The sequence below is a fragment of the Typopeltis vanoorti genome, chromosome 20 (genome assembly GCF_054136105.1).
Source record: "Typopeltis vanoorti isolate ZY-2024b chromosome 20, IOZ_Tvanoo_1.0, whole genome shotgun sequence".
NCBI classification, from domain to species: domain Eukaryota; kingdom Metazoa; phylum Arthropoda; class Arachnida; order Uropygi; family Thelyphonidae; genus Typopeltis; species Typopeltis vanoorti.
The window spans coordinates 109,295,197-109,322,461 of record NC_143568.1 but is presented as its reverse complement, the minus strand read 5'-3'; the positions used below and the strand labels follow the sequence as shown (position 1 = coordinate 109,322,461).

The 27,265-nt window shown below is 35.2% G+C and overlaps 1 protein-coding gene across 1 annotated transcript in view; it reads right to left on the bottom strand.

Annotated features, from left to right (window-relative positions):
• hob (bridge-like lipid transfer protein family member hobbit) overlaps positions 1-27,265 on the bottom strand; it is an 844,941-nt gene that overhangs the window by 724,273 nt on the left and 93,403 nt on the right. The window contains exons 6-9 of the mRNA XM_090409957.1: positions 24,650-24,710; positions 24,396-24,488; positions 20,864-20,909; positions 3,865-4,034 (exon numbers count right to left, since the gene is read on the bottom strand). Of these exons, the coding sequence (XP_090266083.1) occupies positions 3,865-4,034; positions 20,864-20,909; positions 24,396-24,488; positions 24,650-24,710 (370 nt within the window). The remainder of the gene's footprint in view (positions 1-3,864; positions 4,035-20,863; positions 20,910-24,395; positions 24,489-24,649; positions 24,711-27,265) is intronic.

Sequence of the window (27,265 nt, the reverse complement as noted above, 5' to 3'; positions counted from 1 at the left end):
TTTATAGTTACAGTGTTTATTGTACGTATAATATAGTATATATTATTATATTACTATTACTACTACTATTACTATCACTAGTAATATCATTGGTATTACTAGTGATAGTAATACCAATGATATTAATAAACTACTGGTATTAATATCACTGGTATTACTACCAGCGCTGCTCAACTCTTCAACATAGAGAAGTTTAACTCGTGAATGAATAACGATTGAATTATAATGTGTATGTTGATGAATTTTAGAACGTTAACACTCACTTGTATGTCGATGCGCAAAAATGAGACTGGGATCGAATACTTGTAAGTATCAGTAAATAAGAACCACGAACGTGTTGCAATCTCGCACTCACTGCACCAGCCGGCAGGAACCACCAACATCCGTTTATTGGTAAATACGTCATTTTGGCCTACTTGATTGGCCTCAGTAACTATTTTCATGACCTTACTCCATTTTACAGGTCCTATTCATGGACCTATAAGGTGGAGGTACTGATCCCACGATTCACTCTTAATTGCGTTGTCATTACCTCCATGTTTTTGTCATTGAGGTAATCCAAGTTAACTGAATTAAATATTACCCATACAATGATGTCTTACATTTTTCTGTCAATCCCTAACAATGTCATATCGACCCCAGGGGATCGATATCGACCCCTTTGGTGACCACTGGTTTAGACATTCTGTTCATGCTAACAGAGACAACGTGTCAACCATTATATGTAACTTCTTGTTTGCCATTTACATGCCGTTCGCATGTTCCCTGAGGAGAATGATGAGTGATTGACAGGCGACAGAGAAAATGTTCAGTATTGGAGTAATGAGGAAAAGAAGTAGAGAACTAATGTAAATTTTCAGAATGGCAACTGGAGAATTTTGTTTGTAGGAAGATTTTAAGTTTTACATGACAGTCGGGAGAATATTAATAAAAGATTCCGAAAAGGAATCTTAGAACTGCGAGTCTTTAAACTGGAGGAGATGAGACTGTCGACAAATATTTAGTAAATGTAGAAGATATCGCAATTGATGTACTAATTGAAGGTTCGAGGAAATGCTGAATGGAAAGTTTCATCTTCTGTCTTAAGGACACTGGATTACTATGGAAAAAGCAATTGGTGAAATTTGAAACAGTAAAGTGGCTTAACATGAAGAGCTCAACTTAGATATGTTGTTTATGAAGTAATAGAAGAAAATTCTCTCTCTGGTACAAAAATTAGTAAATTATGCATCAAATAGAACTGCAAGAGGTAAGAATATTTATACTTCAGTGAGACAGGAGGAATAATATAGTATGCTACATAAGGGAGATAAAAAAAGATCAAATGGAAAAGAAGAAGAAAATTTTATATTTTTAAAAAGGGCTTAACAAAGAAACTGCGTCTGATGAACATTTTTGTTCAGAGTCAGTTTCTAAAATACCTTCTAAAACCTAAACACCTTCTAAACTTGTGAAAACAAGTTTAGAAGGTGTTTAGTCTGGTACACGTGATTAAGTATATGTCAAATAATCCAATAATAGAATGAGTCAGAGAATGAATGATTTTAATATTTTGGATAAGAAAATCTCTAAAGGAAGATTTAGTTTAGAAGGGCTTGGATTCAGATAATTTTGTAATAGTTTATGTTATTTAAATTTATATAATGTTTTAGTTTCATTAAATGCATTTTTTTTTCATTTTGTCTCAAGTCAATAATTTACTGGATTCTAAAAGAAATAGTTAAAAGTCATTACACCAATTGGAATTGAACCCTTGTGTAATTAATAAACACTCTGAGTAAAAAATCTCTTTAACAGAGATATAACAATACCAAACTGAGATGGAAGCACAGGGAGCCAACCGTAAGTGCAGCCTACAAAGGACGACCCACCACACTGACCAATTGGGAAGGATAATGTGTAAAAAAACGTCAATTGTCGGCCTACATGTTGAATGCAGAGTTCCAGGTATTGACTGAAACATGAGTCTGTGCAAAAACATTCAGAACAAAGGCTCACAACATGGGTTTCCATGGTAGGATCACAATATGCAAATCCTAGATTACTTGAACCAAAATGCAGCATAGTCTTCAGTGGGGAAAAGAGCATGTACAGTAGGAACATGGAAGTGTGGAAAGCTGTGTTATGAAATTTGAAATCTGTGTTGAAAACTATGAAATTTGGAGGTGGCGGCATGATGGTATGATCCTGATTTTCCTGGTTTTGGTCTCAGATCTGTTTGTAGTGCCACGAACATGGAACTCCGAGAGGTATCTAAATATTCTGGACAATGCAATGCGTTCCACTTTGTGACATTTCTATGGAAGTGACCACTGTCTCTTTCAACAAGACAATGCACCATCTCATAAGGCTGCTGCTGTAACTGTGTGGTTTGCAAACATGAATGTCACCACACTTGACTGGCCTCCACACAGCCCTGATTTCAATCCTATTGAACATTTGTGTGATGAACTGGAGTCAGATGTAGTCAAGAAATGTCTTCCCTACAAGAGTCCAAGATCTCATTACATGCCTACAAGAAGAATGGTCCAAAATTCCCATTGATACTATACACTTGTAGAAAGTATGCCCCATAGGATTGCTGCAGTCATCGCAGTGAAAGGAGATCCTACTTCTTATTAAGGGGGGGGGGGTTGACTTTTATCCAATCAGTGTGTGTGTGCTGTATATTCTTATATGCATCATTTTGCTTTGCATAAAGTGTGCATTCTGTACTGAACCGCACTATAAACAGCTGTTACATGCATTTTGTAGAACAGAAAATTTGAAAGAGGACGTTAGGAATAATGTGTTTAGGTAGTTACTGTGTTCAGTGCTACGGTCAACATGCATGCTGGTTTATGCTTCTGCAATGGGGACCTTGATGTCATCAATGTTTTGAAGGAATCCATGACTACCATTGTAAGAATGTTTTACTTTTTTGGGGGGGGGGGGTATATCATCTGGGTTCCTGTGTTGTGCAGTTTTGTTTTCCTTAGTCTTGGATTTTTTTTTTTCTTTTTTTAGAGAATTAAAGATGGCCTGTATCGATCATTTCATTTTCATCAGGAAAAATATTCAGGGCATTGTTATAATGTACTCCTTCTAGGGAACTACGTACATGAATTTTTTTATCTTCTTCAAGGGGAACAGAGGTATCCATACCATTTGAAGATCTTAGAGGGTCTTGAAGAATGTATTTGACACTCTGAGGTGCACATTCCAGTATCTCTTTTATGAGTCAATTTTCTTGTAGCAGGACCATTTTTGGAATGTCTTCAGGAGTGAGTTCATACTGATTGGTCTCCTTGATTCACTCAAAGGAGATGGCAAGCAACTCATATCTCTCAGGCATGTTGTAATTGTGAGAAGTTAGGATCGACATATGGGTTTGGATCCCTATGACACATTTTTTACAGCTGCCTTCTCAATACAATAGGGCTTACCACATATTGCTGCCACTTTTGTGGTATATTGCTTCTTTGCCTCCTGATATGTGATGCATTGCTCTGTTTTTATGTTTTGTATCTCCTTCTCATCCTTCCACCTTTGGCATGCTCGGAAGTAAGCTGGATGGTCTCATCCACAATTAGGGCATTTTGGTGTGTTGCTCTTGGAATCTTTGTTTTCATGGTCTTTACTGGCAGCACATCAGGCACAGAGATGCAGTTTGAGAATAACCGTACTTCTGATATTTAAAGCAGTACAAATGGTTTGGAATGTAGAGACTTACTGGGCAGTTAATGCACATATAACAACAATAATATAATTAATGCACATATAACAACAATATTTTCTGTGCTTTTTTCCCCTCCATGATTCTCATCCTCGATCGCATAGCATTTTGGGAAATATGTTAATAAACTTCACCAAAAGATGAATTACCTCTGGAAGAGGATGCAATATATCAAGTAAATGTTCATTTTTCTTATTTTCAAATTCTTCTGATAATATGTAGCTTTTTGCAAATTTGGAGTCTCCTGATAAAGGCATTTTTAAATTTTCCATATCTTGATGCCTTGAAGTTAATGTTTTCAGATCACCTATCTGAAAACCTATAAAATATAATATTTTAAAATAAGTAATTATGACACAGATAATAAATTAAAACTGCCATTAATGATAAAATGCCTAAACTTATATTTCTGAACATTCTTTTCATTAATTAATAGTGTTAACAAGTTGAAAAATTATAATATGATTAAAAACAATATATACCATTCGCTGCTTCAAAATAAATGCAAACACAGCATTGAAAACTGCAATATTTAATTGCAAGTAACAGTCTCTATGAAATAAATTTTACAAGTCTGGTAACATTTCTGCTAAAAATTCACAATCCAACCTTTGTTATTGTTAAAAATGATTTTTTTTTTTTTTTTGTTTTGTTTTCAAACCTTAATTCCCCCCCCACCCATTGGAAAATAAAACATTTCCAAATAAGGGATGTAGATTGGAAAGAGGAAAGATCATAGGATAGGAAGAAAATGGAACTTATTCACTTACTAAGAGATAATTTCTCAAAATAGCATGCGATGGAAAGAATTCAGAGTTTGAGAGTAGTTAATCTGGTGAAAGTATCAGAGGATATAGCCATAATTGAAAATTCCATATGACAATTATGTGGAATTTTCAGTTGTCTCAGGAAGCAGCTTGAAGCAATGCCACAGCATAAGTATATGCAATAAAAGGATATTATCTGGAGATGATCAAGGAGTATTTGATGGAGAGATCATCAGAAGTTGATGGAAGGAATATAACTAAGGTCAGGAGGACAAAAGGATGAGCAATATCATTAAGCAGGAACTTCAAAAGTAGAAAAATTTTGTGGAAACATATTAGGGGAGAAAGCCAGACAAAGTCAAAAAGGGTAACCAAAATAATAAGGAAGAGAGACAAAAACAAGTTTTAGAAGAAAAGACCTCAGCAGGCCAAAAGCAATCACAAAAAGTTCTTTACCTTTGTGTTAAGTAAAAGGAAAAATGACTATTTATAGATAACCTTAATTAGTATTTTCTTTTAAGGTTATACGGTGGTCAGCATTCATACTGAAGAATTTATGGAGACATAACAAATGTGTTAGAATAATTACTTTATTTAACATTAGGAAAGTAACATTTGACATTTTGACCTCTGTATTGAGGTCATCATCAGGAAAAAAACATGTGTATAGCATACAAGCTACATGACATTGCACTATACAAAAGTAAGATGAATCTAAATGTTTGTTAATTATTTAATCTAAACTGACCTCTTGCAGGTAAAAAATTAAAAAAATAAAAATTAAAATTAATTAATTAAATAAAATAAAAGGGGTGCTTAAGGGTCAAAGCTGTATAACTGAGAGGAGACCTCCACATAGCCTTTAAAGGAATGTGGAGAACCAACCAGGGCTTCTGACCTAATGTCCAATCCTCACCTTGTCATGGTGCACGCTGTTGGGTATCTACCTGGATACTGAACGAACGAGGATGGGCTGGCAATTTCAGATTTAGCCGACCAAATTGTATTCTTATTGGTTAAACCAAAATAAAAAATGATGGTACAACATGACAGAATTTCATGCTGGCTGGGGCATTGCCTGGTTAAACAAGCTGCCTGTTGTTTTCACCAGGAAACCAGGGCAAACAGCGAAAAGTCAGCTACTGGAACAAATCCTAAAACACACTACAACTCAACACTCCCAGAGTTAAAGATTGGCACAATCAACATAAGAAGCCTGAATAGCAACGAAATGGAGCTAGCTGAGGAATTAGATAAGTACCAGATCGACATAATAGGGGTGACTGAAACAAAAAAGACAAAAACTGGCAAGATCTTCCTGAGCAATAAATTCAAAATGTCATATACAGGCAATGACAATCAAGGAAAAGAAGGAGTAGCCATAGTATTCAACACAAAATACGAGGCTAATCTTCTTGAATGGCAGTCAGTCTCAAATAGAGTAATGTGGGCAAATATGAGAATGGGAACTGGACAATGAGACTTATTGGTGCCTATGGTCCCACATAAGGTTCTACTAAGGTAGAAGTGGAATAATTTTTTGATGCTTTAGAAAAAGCAACTGACGCAATGAAAAAGGAAAAGATGGTCCTTGTTGGGGATCTAAATAGCAGAGTAGGAAATTATTGTCAGACATACAAAAATATATTGGGAAAATTTGGAGAAAAGAGCAAAGCTAATAATAATGGCAAATATCTGTTGGATTTCTGCTAAGGACATAGACTGGTTATTACTAACACAATGTTCAAACATAAAAATGTGCACAAATTGACATGGAGAGAAGAAGCAAGAAATAAGAAAAGTCTCATTGCCTATGTTATTGCTGATAGTGATGTTTTCTCCTTGATGTAGGACACCAGAGTGTACAGAGGATTTGAAATTGGAAGTGATCACTATTTAGTCTTGAGCAGGATAAAATTGAATTTTGTATTGAAAAGAAGAACATGTAAGAAAATTTTAAAGCGAATAAAAGATGAGCAGCTCTCAGATGTGAACTGTAGACTAAAATACACAAATATTATTGAAGAAAAAATGAAAGAGTTTGAGAACAGGAACTGTTAGATTGTGATAGAGTGGAAATTTATGTATTCCTATCTTATCACAGTCTAACATGCTCTTCCAAACAAAAGAATGAGATAAATACAATAAATTGCCTCTAAGTGTAGAATAAGTATTATGTATATATAAATCAAGTGTGTTCTATTATGAAAAGGTTAAATAAGTATGTATTTTGTGCCATTCACGAATGTGGTTAATTTAATATGGAAAGTGTAAAACATTAGCAGAGCATTATAAAACATGTATAAAAGAATTATAAAATGTAAGCACAAATTCAACAGTTGGGGGAGGGGGGGAGTCAAGTCCAAAGGTTACGTAGTCGTAAAGCGAGGGAGCGGCTCGCCCCAAGTAAACAACGTGACGCCAGCGTACGTGCGATAGCGGGGGAGAGATATTGACGCCGTGACGTAGTAGCACGTGTGCGTTGGCTGGACATTGAAAGGGGCGAGAATCGCCGAGAAGATAAGCAGGAAATATAAGGGTCATGCGACCCTGTAACAAGGCTTTTTGTTCCTGGATCTCCAGCGTGTTCATCTCTCGTGGTGGCCTAGGGTGCGAGTGCCCTCGATGTCGGACGGCTCCCAATAGGCAGCTACGGTCTTGGCAGCCGTATTCTCCGCGAAAAGAAACAAGTCTGGCTGTCCACAGAAGGCCAGTTTCCTGTGAACCTAAGAAGCACTAAAGAGCAGAAATGGGAAGATAAGTAAACTTTGTTTGTGTTACACTGATTATGAGTGAAAGATATGTGCCACATTAATATGTTATGGAAAGGAATATAATTAATGATATAGGATAAGATTTGTATTGCTATCAGTTTAGAGGGATATTGAATTTAATCTTACTATCTGTCATTGTGTTTAAGTTCGCCTTTATATTGAATGAAGTTAAGTATATGTTAGAGTATAGAATTGGCATAATATAAAGAGATTGTGAAAGATATGAATGTTATCTTGTGTAGTCTGACAGAGCTACGGAGTTTTAGATTGATTGTGATAATAGTACATGATTAATGCATTAGCGAAGGTTAATATAATTCTTACTTTAGGAAGCTACTGTATAATATTTTATAAGTGTAATAGTAGTGTTTGAATATTATATACCTTGTCTGGAACTCCCTTAAGATGGGATTTTAATTTATGTTATTATGTGTATCAACTTCTGAGTATAATAAACCTTGCTTTTGATTCTAACAAAGACTTTCTGTGATTTCTGGAATCCGATGCACCTCTTATAAAATATTAATGCGAACCTATGCGGGATATTAAAAGGGTATATTTTGGCCACGTCTACAGAGTTGATAGGTATCATTAAGTACTGTCCTGAGATTACCTCTTGGGTGTTAATATTAATAATCTAATAGCGCTAAGTAGCTCAGCAAAACAAATAAATTTCTTGGCGTTTTACGAGCGGTAAATCTCAGACACTCTGATACTGCCTCGTTCTCGAGGAAATTCCATTGTCCCTCAGAGGTACCACGTGCTACCCGATAGTGTATTATGGAGATATAGCATAAAAGGTTAAAACAGTTGTGATAAGAAATCGGTGACACAATAGAACCAAACCCTGGAGATTCAGTGGCAAGCCTTGAAGAAAACCCTGATTGATTCAGCCAGAGAGACATGTGGTGAGGTTGTCTGCAAGGATAGAAAAATGAGAACTCCATGGTGGACACAGAAAGTTAAAGAGGCAGTGAAGGAAAAAAGAAAGCATATCAAAAGTTCCTGGCAAATAAGTCCACTTGTGTTCTTAGAGAATACAGAGACAAATGTAAGAAAGCGAAACACTGTGTAAAACTAGCTAAATAAAAGTCATGGGAAGACTTTGGCAAGAACATAGAAAATAAATATCAAGAAGGTGGCAAGATATTCTGGAGGTTGTTGAAGAAGCTCAGAAATGGAGGAAAGAGTGTTGTAAAAGGAATTAGAGATGATAAAGGTGACATGAAAACTGGAGAAAAAGATATCCTTGAAGTATGGAGTAATTACTGTATGGTGGTTTAAAAGTCTTACAGTGGCTGCAGTGCAGCCACTGTAAGACTTTTAAACCACCATACAGTAATTTAAACTTTTAAAACTTTACTGTATGGTGTTTTAAACTTTTAGAGCAGTTAGAAGTTTAAAAGTTAGTTTAAAAGTTTAAACTTTAAAAAGTTTAAACTTTTAAACTTTTTAAAGCAGTTAGAATTGAAGGAAGTACAGGAAGATGGTTTAATGTTAAATCTGGTGTGAGACAAGGATGTACATTATCCGGTCTGTTATTCATTATCTATAGGGATCGCATTATGAAGGAAAGTGGTATTAAACATGATATCAGAATTTTAGATGTTAACGTCAGCTCTTTGCTTTATGCTGACGATGTTATACTTCTAAATAAATCCGCTACAAGTTTGCAAGATTCCCCTGACTAAATTGAATAACTGTTGTAATAGATATGGTATGAAGGTCAGCATTAAAAAGACAAAGACAATGAAAATAGGCAGAAACATTGAAAATATCAACTGCATTGTGAATGGAGAACTTATAGAACAAGTAAAACATTTCAGCTACTTAGGCACAATTTTTAGTGAAGATGGTAAATTAAATATGGAAACAGACAACAGAATCAACAAAGCTGGTATGGTGGGAAGTCAATTGAATAAATTCATATGGAATAAGAAAGAAATTAGTCGGAACACTAAACTGTATACAAGACAATGTTCGAACCAGTTTTAACTTATGGATCTGATAGCTGGGTCAGAAGTAAAACACTTGACCAAAGACTAGAGACTGCAGATATGAGAGTCCTGAGAAAGATTCGAGGCGTGAACAGATGGCATCAATGACAATATCATATTAAAAATGAGGATATTAGGAAAGAACTTGACATTGTCAGCATCCAGGAATGCATTAGCAGAGCTAATCTCAGGTGGTTTGGTTACTTAAACAGAATGGGCGAGGAAAGATTAACAAAACAAGTGCTCTCTGCCAAGTTGGCAGGAAAACGACCCAGAGGAAGACCAAGATATAGGTGGATTGATACGGTACAAAGTGCCTTAGACGATAGATATATAAGATCTGATAATGTTGGAGTCTTGACAAGTAACGGACTGATTTGGACGAAAATTGTAGATAGGAAGTTAGTAATGATGTAAATTTTTCATGTAGTACTATCATATCCTGTACACCCGTTGAGGGTACATGGCAGGAATTCAATGATGATGATGATTAAAAAAAAAAATATATATATATATATATATAAAAAAATAAATAATTTTTTTAAAAATAAAAACAAAATATAAACAGACATTAAACATTTCTAAAGTCTTCTCGTATTGAGATTTTCTTCTGTTTGGGCTTGCTCTTGTTGCTATATGGATTGCAGATGGATTCTCTTCATTCTTGGAATGATTAATCCAGCATTTCTGTTCAGGTTTAGATAATGTTTCAACATTTCACAAGCTTCTTTGAATTTTCTTTCTAACCAGGTTTTGGTGCAGTGTAGGAACCTTGGTGCTTTTCCAGTCAATTTTGTGGCATGTTTCAAGTGCGTAGTCTGATAGGTCTGTTTTACCATAGTGAAGGTATTTAATGTGTCGTTTGTGTTCATCTTTTCTGATTGAGATGGTGCATCCTGTTTCCCCTATGTAAGGTATGTTACAGGTACACTGAATTTTGTAAATTCCTGGGTAAGCCAAGTATGGAAGAGGATATTTGGAAAAGCTAAGTAAATTTGTTAATTTTGTCAAGAGTTTGAAGATAGTCTTAATGTTGTATTTAAGTAGTGTTCTATCTATTTTTTCTGAAATGTCCCTAATGTAGGATATGGCAGTCTTGTGATCTTTTTTATTAGTGGCATTTTTATGTTGGATCTTGTGAAATGTTTTTTTTTTTTTATTGTAGCCATTTTTTACAAATGTTTGATTAATGATTTCAAATTCTTAGTTCAGAGCTTGTTCATTAGAGCAAATTATTAGGGCTGTGTTTGAGGGTGCTGATGACTCCTAGTTTTTAGGGCACGAATTTTTATGTATATATGTATTGGCCTGTGTGTGTAGATTTGCAGTAGACTGTTAAGGAGAGACAGCCTGAGGGAAGACATGTGATAAGTGTGTCTAGAAAAGGAAAAGTTGTTGTTTTAAATTTTGATGGCTAATTCGATACATTGGTGTTGTTTGTTAAGGTGGCTTAGGAAAGTATTTAATGTTTCGTGGCCATGGGGCCAAATGGCTAAAATATCATCAACATATCTGAGCCAGATTTTGGGCTTTAGCCTGGCTGAATCTAGAGCACGTTGCTCGAAGTCTTCCATGTAAAAGTTAGCTATGTTAGATACAGCCATGGTGAGTCCATGGCCGTATCTTATTTTTGTAGGTAAAAATTATTTTGCCACATGAAATACTTGGGACATTAGAGAAAAGGGCAGTTATGTCAAAGCTGACTAATAAATCTTCGTCGCTGAGTGTGATGTTTCTAATTTTGTTTAGGAAGTACTGTGTATTTTTTATGTAGGAGGGGGAATGACTACCAACTCTCTGAGTGTGGCTGCTAATTTCTTGGCTAAGTGATAATTAGGGCGGTCGATTCCTTCAACTATCGGGCATAGTGGCGTGTTCGTTTTGTGTATTTTTGGCAGGCCATAAATTCTGGGAGCACAAGCATAATGCAGTATTAGTTTTTTTATTGTTTCTTCTAACCACGTGATCGTCAATTTGATTAATTCTGTTGTTTTCTTTTTGATGTGGTTTGAAAGGTTGTAGTTCACTATTTGTTGAGTGTTGAGGTCAGATACCAAATGGTTCATTTTTTCTAGGTATGCTGTCCAATTGAGGACAACAGTAGCATTACTTTTATTTGCTTTTGTAATCACAATGTCTTTGTTAATTTTTAAGGATTTAACGGCTAATTTTTCTGCTTTGGTTAGGTTATACCTTAGTTGTTTGTTAGAGTTTAATAAGTATGATGTTTCCATTCATATTTTGCTGGCTAAACTGGAGGTGAGGGATCTTAGACCTCTTTCGATATGATAAATGAAATCTAATTTGTTAAGTTTAACATTTCACACCTGGAGGAAAGAATGTTAATCCCCCAACCGGCCACGACGTCTATAGACATAGAGATAAATCTGGATACGAAGCTCTAAAACCCATTGAATAACATGGATAAGAAGTGCAATTTGGTGTCACTATTTCATCCACATTGGCCGGTAGGGAGGTTAAACATGCACCATTAGGAGAGACAGAAAAAATCTATTTGCCACCACTTCAAATCAAACTTGGACTCATGAAAACTTTGTGAAAGGAATGAATCAGGAAGAAGAAGTTTCAGTATCTGAACAAAAATTTCCGAAAATAAGTGATGCAAAAGTAAAGGAAGGTATTTTCAATAGGCCAGAAATTAGACTGTTAATGAAAGATCTTAAATTTGGAATCACATCTAGACTTTCACCTAGAAAATCTTGGGTTCGTAAGTGATGAACATCAGCAGATTATGATGATGGAAGGCAGGCATAAGGGAAAGTAGAGTCATGCTATGTTAGCTGATTACTGCTGGGCTATGAAACAGGAAAACACCAAATTCATCTTATAAATGGAGGGCATTAGGACAGTCATTTAGATGACTTTCATTCTGCATGTATGATACTGTTAATAGTGTTTATATCATAAAATTGTATACACTTGTTTCTCAAAAACTATATGTGACAGGAAAAAATTAAAAACATATTTGAAATAAGCATGAGAAATTGAGTAAAAATCACACACACACACACACACACACACACACAGCTGAAAAAAATAATAATAAAATAAATAAAATAAATTTACTTTGTCAAATTATTGACTTACAATTCAATTATAAGTCAACTTGAATTATAATTCAAGTAAAAGCAATAAGTCCCCATAAGGCAGTAAAAGAAATGGAGAAGAAGAAGAAACTTTTCAGTAAGTTGTGGCTGCATTTAGAACTTTAAAAAAGCAAATAGAGCTCCATAACGTTCAAATCATAGGTGAAAGTGTTGGTGCTGATAATGATGCTTCTGCTGCTGCATATTCTCCCAGTTAGTTAAAAAAGTGATTAAAAAAAGAGGCTAAAAGGACAAACAAATTTTTATTGTCAGTGAAATAGGTTTGTTTTGAAAGAAGATGCCTTCATGCACTTATTTAGCAGAAAAGGAAAAAGAAAAATTCACAACTAGGATAAAAAATTGAAAAAGACCACTGGTCATTTTTATTAGGTGAAAATGCATTTGGTGGCTTTAGATTAAGCTTTTGCTTGTTTATCGAGCTGGAAATCCATGGGCTCTTAAGGGCTATGCTAAAAGTACTCTTCCTGTAATATGGCCATCAAATAAGAAAGCATGGGTGATACGACAAATATCTGAACAAAGGTTTACAGCTTATTTTTGTCCCAGAGTTGAGCATTACTATAAAGATAGTGATATTGATTTCAAAATTTTCTTGTTAATAGACAATGCACCAGGTCATCCTACTGTATTTCTGACTTACATGAAAATATTAAAATTCATTTTTTCTGACACCTAACACATCATTATTGCAACCGATGGATCAGGGTGTCACTGCTATGTTTGAGGCCTATTATTTGAGATGATTTCTCAAGCCATACAAGCAATAATGGGAGATGGGGTCATAACTTTGACAAATTTTTGAATATTTTAAAACTTTTAGAATATATATTAAATATTTTAGAACTGTTAGCAATATAAGAGCTGTGTGGCAATATGTTTCATCACATTGTAGAAACGATTTCACTAGCTTTGAATCACAAAGTAAAACTGTTCTTGAAGACATTGTGTAGATTGGGAAAGATCTGAAACTTTGAATTCTGACAATGTGAGCAAATGAACTGACTAACATTCAAATTACCTAGATGATTAAATACTTATGGAGATGGATCAACAATGTTTACATGAAGAAGAGGAATATAAATTAGATAAGACAGTAACTGAAGTGCCCACTAAAGAATTCTCATTAAATATGCTTTTGACTTCAGAAACACAGACCATGCTTCTGATTTTCTTATGGATGCTGATCTTAACAATGAGTGAAGCATTCAAGTTTAGCAAACATTTCAAAATGCTAACCGATGTCACAAAGATATGCATGAAGAAAAAATGAAATATAATGCTGAGCAAACTACATTGTTTAAATATGAGTTTTCCAAATAAAAACTTGTGTCAGTTATCAACAATAAACATCATTACTTTTTTTTTTCATTTTATTTTAATCCATTTTAATTTTTCTGTACACATTAATTAGTATTTCTAGTGAGATTGCAATAAATAAATGATTCCCCCACCAATACTGTAATTGTCAGTTTGGAATGCATCACACTATAATATGTTATGATAATGTTTTAAACAATGCAGTTTTGCATAGCACAGAACTTTATTTTTTGGCACCTATAATGTCATTATACAAAGTATTACTATTACTTAACACCTCCAGAGAGTCCAAAGACTCATCGAGGGAGGGCACCTACTCTACAACTCTCCGTCTCCACCACTCCATCAATCACAACTACCTTCATCATCTACACCAATGCCATCTACCACTGACCACCACCACCACTAGTATTTTCACAGACAATCACAAACATCCATGCCCACAGCCTTTTGGCTGAAGAGCGGATATGCTAACCACTCGGCCAACCAGCCAGCATTAAAGTGAGTGAAGTATAAGATTTACTGTATAAGATTTCTGCATCATTTCAACCTTGGTATCTCTTCTGGATCTGGTTCCCATGGATTAGCCCTCAATAAAGGTCAAAGCTATTCTGTGTAATTGCCATTCCCATAATGCAAAACATTACACATGCTTGAAAGGGTGTGTGCTTTGTACTGTGTGATACTAAGGCAATTAATCAGAAGTTATTAGCTGCTATATACAAGAAGTTTAGTCAAGAAGATATTTCACACAGGAACTTTATTTGCATACACTTGGATATTGAATTAATCAAGAATGTAATTTCTTGGTAACTTTAATTTAATTTATAACCAAGTGGGAAAAAACTTTCCACAACAGTCTTAATGCTTATGTTATTTTAAATACCATAGGATTTCTATGTTTAAAAAAATTATTTTTTATTGTTTTTTTAGTATGTGTCAGAGTGATATATAATGAATTGAGTTGGTCTATTTTAGTTGCTTACATGCTTTATGTTTTAGTACACAGAAGTTGTTCAGTGTGCTAAGATGACCACCACGAATTAGATAAAAGATGTGGTAGTAACTTAATTATATATTCTTGGATTCATTTCTGCATCAAAGCTAGATAACTGGAGAATACCTCCATATTGCATTTAACAAAATGGAGAACTGCAGCTTCTAACCTAATGTCTGAGACTTGCTTTTCTGTGGTGCGCCACAATACTAGATATCACTTGGATGCTGAAGAAATGAGGATCTGATTGGTTGGCTAGATCCCAAAGTGCCAAATATAGTAGAATCTCTCTTAACCGGCAACAATGAGACTTTGCCAATTCCAGATACGAGATTTTGCTGGATAATTGAATATATATTTCAAAAACTTATGTGTTCATGTTTTGTGATGCCATCTGTAGAAATTGCAGCATGTGAAGTTCGTTAGTCGTGTTTTTTGATCTGCCAGCCATAATTAAATAAAATAATATCAAAAATAGTGCGGATTTTTTAAAATTTAAAACATATACATATAATTTTATATTTCACAAAATCAAATTTAAACAACATTTAAAAATTACAGCACATATTTTCACATGAAAGTTGTTGTGAATTTCTAAGTGTGACGACATAACATAAATTCGAATGTCTTCCTGCATACAAGATTGTTGCCAGAACTTTAAAAATGCACTGTGTAGTTTCATAACATCATGTGCTGATATAGATGAACATTGCTCAGCAAATCTTATGAAAGTCTGCAATCCTTCGTCAGCTTCCTTCCACGTAACTTTCTTGGTCTGCGTGCCGTCGTCCTCATCTTCATCCTCCTCCTTTCACGGTACATGCTCGATTATTTCATCATCATCAAGAGGGAGAGAGAGAGAGAGTGATGGGAATGGAATTGTCTACATCCACCCAAGCCTGCACCTCCTCTTCACTAACCTTCTCCGAATGTGTTACTAAATCCAAGATGTTGGACACGGGACGTGTTTTAAAACCATAAAAACCTTTGTCCATTGATTCGTCATCTTCAAACATGATCATTGGCCCCAAACAATAAAGTAATGTTCTTTACATTCTTCCAGGCAAGAGATGAAGTACTTATGGTGTCTTTCAATGTGAACTGTTTCTGAAAATCTTGGATGCTACCTTCCAAGTTCATTGCATATTTTTCTTATCTCATAGGCTTTCATTTAGGGTTTAAATTTAGACCTTCAAAAGTACCATTGTTTTGGTATTTCCAGTTAATTGAGTGCCAGTTATGAGAGATTTTACTGTAATATTCTATATTGGCTAAAATAGTAATAGCATAAATTCATGTTAGAGGTTTAATGGAATATTAACAGAACTGAAAAAGGATTAAAATTAATTTTAATACTTCCAATATTTCGTCTCCGTCACAGAGACATCTTCGGGGATTACAAAAACTTTTTGTAACAACACACACACACACCCACACACACACAAATACAATACAAAGTGACACTGAAGTCCTATCTAGGTGGTGCGCCCTCTATGGGCATTTGCAGGTAGCCTGGGATGTAAAAGAGGGATCTCTGATAATTCAAATTTTGGGAAGTTTAATGTAACCGTATTTGTTTAAATTCAGTTGATTCCTGAGTGCAGATGCAGATTCAAAGAATAGTCTTTCTTTTTTGAATTTACTATGGTGGAGCATGGTAGTTTTTTCCAGGAGATCCTGTGGGATGTATCCAAAACATGGTCTGCAAGGCCAGATTGACCATAATCGTGTTTGCAGATGTAAGAACTGTGTTCTTCTAACCGGATGGATGCTGACCTGCCTGTTTGTCTGAAGTAGGCAAGTTTACAGGAACAAGGTACTCTATATACACCAGGCACTGAAAGAGGAGGGAGCTGGTCTTTAGTGGAGCAGATAAGGGTAGCAAGTTTACGGTGGGGCTTAAAAGCTGTATGGAGGTTGTACTTTTTTAATGATCTGACTATTTTTTCTGAAGTATCACAGATGTAAGGACTGGTGATGGCATTTCTGAAGTCCTTCTGAAAAGATGGTCGGGGAATGGGGAAGGACTCGATTATTTTTTTAATTCTGTAGTCATTATAGCCATTGGAAAGGAAGGTGTTGTGTATGTGTTTGAGTTAGGTTGAAAGGGCAGTTTTACTGGAACAAAGATTGTGGGCCCTATTGGTCAGAGTTTTAATAATGCCATATTGCTGGGAGGGGTGGTGGTGGGAGAGTTTGTGAATGTATCTGCCTGTATGAGTAGGTTTTCTATATACAGAGAAAGAAAGGTTACCATTAGGAAAGCGTGTTACTAAGGTGTCTAGGAAAGGTAAACTATTGTTATTTTCGTTTTCCATCGTAAACTGGATTGTAGACTTGAGTGACTGAGGAAGGAATCTAATATGTCTGGGCCATGAGGCCAAATAGAGAACACATCATCTACATATCTGAGCCAGATAAAAGGTTTTAGAGGAGAAGAGTCAATGGCTCGTTTTTCAAAATTTTCCATGTAATAATTGGCAAGAGGGGGTGAGAGGGAACCCATAGCAGTTCCCTCTATCTGTTTGTAGATTTTGTTCTACCAAGAGAAATAACCAGAGTTGATGGCAAAGGAAAAGAGCTCTAAGATATCAGAAGGAAAAACGTTTTTTAAGAGTGTTAAGGTGTCAATTAGGGGAATATTTGTAAACAAAGAGATGATGTCACAAAGCTGACCAATATATCTGTATTATTTAAAGTAAGATTTTCAATTAAGTTTTTAAAATGGGTGATGGGTGGAGTTTTTTACATAAGATGAGGTAAGACCAGTGAGGGGGGGGGTCAAAGAGTTAGCTAGCTACTTTGATAATTTGTAGCAAGGTGCATTGGTGGCATCTACTATAGGTCTTAGGGGAGAATTAGGTTTGTGGATTTTGGGTAAACTGTATGTCTGGGGGGGGGGGGGGGGACGAGAACAGAATGGTTTGAGTTTTTTTGTAATGTCAAGAGGCCAGAAAGAAACTTTTTTAAGTAGGTTTTTTTAATTTTTTTTAACTTGAGTTTTTGTGGGATTGTGTGCCAGTGGTATGTAGGTAGCATGATCATGGAGAATAATATCCATTTTCCGATTATATTCTGAGGCGTTGAGAACAACAGTGGCATTACCCTTATCAGCTCTGGTGATGACAATACCTTTTTCTTTCCGTAATTTTTTGAGGGCAGAGAGCTGACTGGAAGATAAATTAACTTTAGGAGGTGAAGAACAGGAGAGAATGTTAGCTACGTCAAGTCTGATGTTATTGGCTGTTTTTGGAGCTACGTGACAGATTTCGCGTTCGATGTTGTACATAATATCCAATACCGGAACTCCAATAGGTGCAATGGCAAAATTGTGTCCGAGGCTTAGTGCACTAACAGCATCTTCGCTTAGTCTTTTAGAAGATAGGTTGACTACTGTATGGAGCGGTTGAACTTCAGGTAGTGGTTTAGATTTGCAAAGGTTATTGAACTTTTTGATGTGCTGATTTTTTATTTTCTGGAATTCTTTTTGAGAGGAAGCTTCTGAGATGCTAAGGAGAATAGACCAAAGTTCAGGACTGAGTATAGCGGAGAGATCTGTCTGTAATGAGACAATGGCGGCATTTGTCATAGTGAGGCTGGTGCGAGTTTCAGTAATTTGCTCTCGTAATAGTGCCAGACTAGCACGTTTGTATATCCGGAGGGCTTTATTAGATTTAAATTTGGTTTTAAGCCTAACACAGTTAGGAATAACTCTTAAGTCCCAACATCTTTTTAAAAAGGCCAGCCGATTTAATAGCCTCGATAAGTGTAGTTTTGACTTAGTGTATTGTTTTGCATTGCGTGCTATTTCATCACCAAGAATGATCAGAATACGTGTGTTCGGGCTTAAGTGCTGTGAAGAATTCATGTTAGAGGTTTAATGGAATATTAACAGCACTGAGAAAGGATTAAAACGAATTTTAATACTTCCAATATTTCGTCTCCGTCACAGAGACATCTTCGGGGATTACAAAAACTTTTTGTAACAACACACACAAATACAATACAAAGTGAAACTAAAGTCCTATCTAGGTGGTGCGCCCTCTATAGGCATTTGCAGGTGGCCTGGGATGTAAAGAAGGATCTCTGATAATTAAAGTTTCCCAAATTTTGGGAAGTTTAATGCAACCATATTTGTTTAAATTAGGTTGATTCCTGAGTGCAGATGCAGATTCAAAGAATAGTCTTTCTTATTTGAATTTACTATGGTGGAGCATGGTAGTTTTTTTCCAGGAGATCCTGTGAGATGTATCCAAAATGGTCTGCAAGGCCAGATTGACCATAATCGTGTTCTTCTAACCGGATGGATGCTGACCTGCCTGTTTGTCCGAAGTAGGCAAGTTTACAGGAACAAGGTATTCTATATACACCAGGCACTGAAAGAGGAGGGAGCTGGATCTTTAGTGGAGTGGATAAGAGTAGCAAGTTTAAGGTGGGGCTTAAAAGCTGTATGGAGGTTGTACTTTTTTAATGATCAGGCTATTTTTTTCTGAAGTACCACGGATGTAAGGAATGGTGATGGCCTTCCTTGACACCTTAGTAACACGCCTTCCTAATGGTAACCTTTCTTTCTCTGTATATAGAAAACCTACTTATACAGGCAGATACGTTCAAAAACTCTCCCACCACCCCTCCCAGCAATATGGCATTATTAAAACTCTGACCAATAGGGCCCACAATCTTTGTTTCAGTAAAACTGCCCTTTCAACCTAGCTCAAACACATACACAATAACTTCCTTTCCAATGGCTATAATGACTACAGAATTAAAAAAATAATAAAGTCCTTCTCCATTCTCCAACCATCTCTTCAGAAAGACTTCAGAAATGTCATCACCATTCCTTACATCCGTGGTACCTCAGAAAAAATAGCCAGATCATTAAAAAAGTACAACCTCCAAGGAGATGTGCTTTACATTATGGGAGCTACTAAGGCAAGTGATGAGAACTTGTACCACCTTTGCCATGAGTTGCCACAGTCCTGAAAGTACTTAAGGTGCAAACTTTGTTTGCTTACACTTGGATGAAGGATAAAACCTGATATAAAATTAGAAAAGATATTTACTAGAATGGCTTCAATCCTTCAATAAAACTGAAGATTCAACAAAACGAGGGGTGACTCATTTATGTCAACTAAATTACTACACTGTTTTTCCAATATATGATGGCCTAGTTGCCAAAATTTGTTAAAAATAACAGGAAATTAATAACAAAAAATAATAAAATTGGTTAAAAGCATTTTAAAATTAACAGGGTGCTAATTTTCATGTGACATAAGGACCAGAAATTTTGTCCGTTAAATCGAGGGTTTACTGTAAAGTGAATATTAAATCCAGCATTATTTGAAAGCCGAATGTAAAAACTATGAAAGTTTCATAAAAGTGTTGACCAGAGAGAGCTTACAGGAATACACTCACACTGTAATGATCCACGGCAAGGCAACATTCACAAGTTGGCTTGGTGTGGATCACTCAGAAGACATACACCGTAAACACTGCCCAAGCATCTACATATTCACCTTTTATTGGTCCATTTTGATAAGGTTTCACTGGTCTGACAGCTGTTTTGAACTGGTTGGTTCTCCTCAGAGAAGAGGCAGCAACCTTAAGAGAGCAAAAACTCTCATTCAGTACTAAGGAACTTGAAATGTTGGAGAGGTGTATTTTATTTTTCGTAAACGAACTCTCTTTACTAAAATAAAGAGATTTATTTTAGTAAAGAGTTTACTAAAATAAAGAGCCAAAAAGCTCCAGTTCGGTGATGCAAAATTATATAAGTAAAGTGGATATTAAATCCAGCATTATTTCAAAGCCAAATGTAGAAACTATGAAAGTTTTGTAAAAAAAAAAGTTGACCAGAGAGCTTACGGGAATACATTCACCGGCATTCACGAGTTGCCTTAGCGCAGACCACTTAGAAGACATAAATGAAACCTTATCAAAATGGAAATGTAAGTTATCTCTACACCAATGCCAAGCTGTTACATAGTGATTAGGCCTCTCAAATCCCAATTAACATAAGCTTCATATTTGACTGTTGTTAACAATGCCATCACCATAGTTGACAGTCAAGTTTAACAGAAATTAGGTTGAAATATTTTATACAATTTAGATAAAAAAAAAAAAAAAAAAAAGCTATGGTAATAAAAATAAACATCCATTCTTACTTACCATCATACAACATTAATTCTGGTTCCATGACTGTTACGTGAACATTCTGTTTTGAAAAATAAAAAAGGTCAACAAGAAATTACATAAATATAAGCCTATCATCAGTGGCACATACAGAATTTTCCTGAGGCGAGGAGGAGATTCACTGCACTGTTTTCTTATAAGTAGGTAAACTTTCTTTAAATTATCTTTTCTCCTATCACCTGAAAATGTGATATCGACAAGCCATCAATAATGATGGTTTGTTGACGATAATGAAAAATTATAATTTTAGTTTGTAGATTTTTTTTTTTTTTTTAATCAGACAGCACACATTCTTCTTAATTTGAGGTAGGACAGATTCCTTGGGCCTCATCCTATATATGCCACTAATATATCTACATCACATTAATGCATGAAATTATTGAATATCTCTCTATTTCTGAATTACCATTTACCACAGTTAAGAAATTTTACCCTCTATCAACAGTTTATTATACATATATATTTCAACAGTTTATATATCTTAAGGAAAATATCTTTTCACAAATCCACTAATTACAGCTCAAATTCCTAGTTTGTTTCTTTTTACATTTGTAATCTAATGACTATTTCCAACCAATGTAAATGAAACAAATTCAGGCATGTGCTTTTACTTTTATTACTTTTTTTATGGCAATTTGACACATAAAAGATTAATTAGCCTCTGATGTTAGGAATTACGATAAAAAAAAAATGGCACCATGGATTTTAGAAACTGAAAAGAAAGAAAAAATGTATTAACATTGGATTTAAACATCTGCAAATCACATTCTTTAGTAAATAATAAAAGGATAGGCTACTTCAAATTAGGGCAGCAGAGGAAATGAAGAAAAATTTGTTTAAGTTTGGGATTAGATACAATGAATGAACAGCTTTTGCACAGGTTTAACAATTCTAATGAAAACTGTTATTCATCGTATACCTCTCATTAGAGGACTCAACCCATTCTAAGGGACAGATGAGAAAGGGAAGCAATGAACAGTTATTGTAAATATATCTGTTCAGATAAATGTATTGAATAAGTAGTATTGTAGAAAATGAACATTGCGTAAAAACTGCACTAAAAGTGCAAATGGCAGTGAACTGGTGAGAGATACATCATTAATCAACTTAAGCGCCTTATGTCATCAGTGTATTTGCTGAGACAAACATTTTTTGAGAACACTAGAGACATTACTCCAAAAGTGAGAACAGAATCAACAACTGGACAGGTTTGTGATTTGCATAGATATAACAGTTGCTCAGTACTAAAGTAACAGAGCAAAAGAAAACTATTTTTTTTCTTTTATTTGTGACAGAAAGAAGAGATCTCATTAGTAAGTCTGGAAATTTTTATTTTTTGTAGCATTACGACATAACTGAGCTCTATCAGTCAATGTCATCAGAACCCTAAAAACTGATTTAGAGAGGCTTAGAGGATTTAAGGTTGAAAAGTAGATAGAAGGTTTGCTAATATGTATAGCACAAGATTTCACAAATGTTAAAGCAGAATGCAATGCATAGCAACAAAACTGTGAATTGCATTTGCAGTCAACTAACTAGCATTGTTCATATACACATGGAAGAGTAATTGAAAGAATGGAGTATCCCAGTATCTAATGCTGTGGTATTCTAGCATTAGATACCAAGTTTGAGGATTAAGATTCATCCAACACCACATGTACTGTTTGACTAGAGAAACTGTTTCAAGCTATTCTGTGGCATCAGTCCAAAATGCCACTGAACTTAATAAGTTCCCTACCGAGCACTAATTGTTTATCCAATTTATTAATTCATAGAATATAATAAATTTAGTTTAATCCTTTATCCAAGTGTGAGCAAACAACAAAGTTTGCACCTGAACGTATCTTCAGGACTGGGGTAAGGTGGTAACAACAGCAGGGCACTCCTTGCAAAGGTGGAGAAAGCTACCAACACTCCTATCTCAGTATCTCCCATAATGCAAAACACATCTCCTTGCAGATATGTCTAATGTTAATGCATTAAGGGAAGGGCCACAACCCAGATTAGTTTCGACCTTTATTGAGGTCTCTTCAGTGGGAGCCAGGCCCAAGTGGAGATACCAGGCAGAAGCATTAGCAGGTCATCTCTACCTATAGGAGTTGCCAAATGGTGTGCCACCCTTTTTTTTAATAAATTACTCTGGATTTAGAGAAATATGTTGAAAGTTTATTTTTCACTTGGTTAGAGTATAATAAATTTAGTTTAATCCTTTATCCAAGTGTGAGCAAACAAAGTTTGCGCCTGAAAGTATCTTCAGGACTGGGGTAAGGTGGTAACAACAGCAGGGCACTCCTTGCAAAGGTGGAGAAAGCTACCAACACTCCTATCTCAGTATCTCCCATAATGCAAAACACATCTCCTTGCAGATATGTCTAATGTTAATGCATTAAGGGAAGGGCCACAATCCAGACTAGTTTCGACCTTTATCTCCACTTGGGCCTGGCTCCCACTGAAGAGACCTCAATGAAGGTCGAAACTAGTCTGGGTTGTGGCCCTTCCCTTAATGCATTAACATTAGACATATCTGCAAGGAGATGTGTTTTGCATTATGGGAGATACTGAGATAGGAGTGTTGGTAGCTTTCTCCACCTTTGCAAGGAGTGCCCTGCTGTTGTTACCACCTTACCCCAGTCCTGAAGATACTTTCAGGCGCAAACTTTGTTTGCTCACACTTGGATGAAGGATTAAACTAAATTTATTATACTCTAACCAAGTGAAAAATAAACTTTCAACATCTTTCTCTAAATCCAGAGTAATTTATTAAAAAAGGGTGGCACACTATTTGGCAACTCCTATAGGTAGAGATGACCTGCTAATGCTTCTGCCTGGTATCTCCACTTGGGCCTGGCTCCCACTGAAGAGACCTCAATAAAGGTCGAAACTAGTCTGGGTTGTGGCCCTTCCCTTAATGCATTAACATTAGACATATCCGCAAGGAGATGTGTTTTGCATTATGGGAGATACTGAGATAGGAGAGTTGGTAGCTTGCTCCACCTTTGCAAGGAGTGCCCTGGTGTTGTACCACCTTGCCCCAGTCCTGAAGATACTTTCAGGCGCAAACTTTGTTTGCTCACACTTGGATAAAGGATTAAACTAAATTTATTATACTCTAACTAAGTGAAAAATAAACTTTTAATTCATAGACGTCCCGTACTGAGAGTCACTGTTGAAATACATACTGGTAACAATTTAGTTCACAGGATTCAACTAAATTGTTTCTAAAAACGTCTATATTTGAACAAGGATCCACTCGTACTGAGTAAAGAGATGGAGTTGAGCCTTGTCTCACGTTGACAGGTTTGAACATGCTCTATAACCATCTCTTTGTCTTTCTCTTCTCAGTCTCCATTCCCAAACTATACGGTTAGTCTCATTTTTTTTTTGTGTGTCATACCTCATAGCATAGAAGATATTCAATTAATTACTAAATAAACAAAATTGCAAAATCAATCTGCCATTCAATACACCTGCAAATAAATATGGTATGTAATATAACCCTTCAACTCACTTGCATTTTATGAGATCTGGAGACATCGAATGAAATATCAAACAATAAACTAACTGATAGATGTGCCAAACATGAGTCACTTCCTGACTGGTGCTATTAAAATAAAAATAATACAATTAAGTGTTAGATATTACTTCTTGTAGAAAGTAATTTATTGATACACATAAACATACACCTTATTATTTTGATATATACAAAGTTACAATGTTCAAAACTTAATAAGAGAAAGAAAAATATAAAAAAGTATTACAGACCTGAGGCATATGCTTGAAAATTTTTAATGCAGCAGATACTGCTGATACAGACACTTCTTTTCTAAATATAAAAAACAGTTTTTGACATCACAATATAAATTTCTTCAGCTTATTGGATTCTGCTACTGTAATTTTCAGCAAAGTAAAAATAATTTATCTTCATGTTTTTTTATCAGAACAAATTTTAAAAAAAGATAATCAGAATTCATGTTAATTTAGAACATTAGCAACTTTTGTTTTTTAACTGTTCACTATGTAAGTCCATTGAACCCCTTAATCCATCCAATGAATATCATGGGTATTCACTTCTACTTACAAAAAAAACTTGGGACAGTTCACATAAAGGATCTTCTGTGCTTGATTTTGAAAGAAAACAAATTAATAAACACCATAAATCTGACTTTTATTATTATTATTATAATTCTAAAGAGATTCTACTTTTGAGAGAAACTTGTGACATGAAATTAAGAATTATCTACACATTAGCAAAAGAAAAGTATATTTAATATACTGCCAGATATCTGAGATATTCCGGATATTACATAAGAAATATCCGGAGTGCATTACCATGGGCATATAATAAGGAACTGCTATGGGAAGTCCACTTTCCCCTGTTCTAGCCAACTTTTATTTGGACCACTTAGAAGACATTCGTTTTTCATCTATATACCCTCAACCTTCATTTTGGTTAGATATATAAACGAAATTTTTGCAGTGTGGCCTCACAACAGAGATTCCTTACCTTCCTTTTTAGCCAAAATCAATACTTTACACCCCTCATATCAAGTTCACCATGGAAATTGAAAAGATAATAAATTATCCTTTTTAGACATCCTTCTCATCCACTCACAATCAGGTAATTTAACAACATCTGTTTATAGAAAACCCACTTTTACTGGACATTACATTCTCAAACAATCTGCTCATCATCCTAAGAAGACAGGAATCATAAAATGTTTAATTCAACTAGCTAGAACTAATTGTTCAACTCCTTCATCATTTACAGAATCTACTATCAAACAATACATGAAATTAAAAGGCTTCTCCAAAAGAACTACACAACATCTGTTCAACTCCTACAAACCAAATCAAAACAACAAAGAATCAATCGAGTTCCAATCCATATATCTCTGGAATTTCAGAACAAATTTAAAGAATTTTGAAGAAATGTGATCTAATAGCTACTTATATTCCTATTAATAAAATACCCACCTATTTCCCCTCATGTAAAGAGAAACACTCAACTATGTCTCTTCCTGGTGTATACCAAGTTCCATGTGACTGCCATCATTCTTACATCATTCCGGACAAACCGGACGATCTACAGAAAAAAGCATACAAGGACATCAATATATTCTTCACAACAAATCTGATAAGTCTCCATTGGCACAACATGGAATAGAGACAAACCATAACATTCGCTGGTCCAAAACTCTCCTTCTACACAGATGTCAGTATAAATTAGAATGCCTATTCAAAGAGAGTGTTGAGGCCTTACTTCACCGCCCTAACTTGAATCGAAATGACTACCTATCCTTATCAAAAATATAGGAAAGTTTGATCTGAATGATTTTATAAATTAAGTCTTTTGTATGACACTGTAAATTTATACATGTAATTTATTCTGCACTCTTATGTTTACCTTTCTTCAGTAAAATAATATTGTGATTAATGATGTAACATTGCGCGGCTCGTTCTAATTTTGAATGATCAATTGTTTGTATTCTAACTTGTAAAAAACTGTTTTCTGTCAAGCCACTGATGATAGTTTGTTAATTTCAAACTGAAATATCTGGCAGTATATTAAATATACTTTTCTTGTGCTAACGTGAAGATAATTCTTAATTCGAAAGAGATGCACTCGCATGCGAGATTTATGAAATGACTTAAATGTTCTCATTTTTGTCCTGTTTTATCAACTTGTCTATTTGAATATACACTGCTGTGGAAATATGACAGTATAGTCTCCACAAATCCAGAAGGACTCCATCCTAGTTTAGTTAACCTTGCTGGAGAAAACGTGTGTGAATATTACAGATGAAGTCCTGATTGAGAAAGCTAAGGGCTCAAGTATGTTTTTTAATTAATTGCATATGGTTTTGGATGTATTTATGTGTGAGAGAAGTTGGGTGCTTATAGAATATATAGTATATGTGTGTTTCAGTTTTATTCCAAACTATTTAAAGGTAGAGTAATGTGTAGTAATGGGTATCTAAAGTAAGGTGGTGGCTACGCTGTGTCTAAGTGATTTGCCCTTCAGCCATTTTGTGAAAGTGAAGTATGCTATACATATTCAGATTATGTGGATACATTGTGGATTTTTCAAGCAGACAGAAGCAATATGTGTGAAAAACATGAATGCAGAGCTAATGGATGTTAGCATCCATGATTGAAGATAAGAATAAGAATGAAAAGAATAACTGCTCATCTAACAACAAAGAAATATAATGCAAAAGAGCAGTGAGAGATTGAATTCCTAAGGTTAAGAGAATATACAAAGTGCGTGTGTGGGAGGTGGGGGGGGGGGAATTATGAGCCGTAGAATTATGAAGAAGCTGCAAAGAAAGATAATGATGTGGAGGAGGTATAAAGAACAGGGTACTCCACAGCAGCACA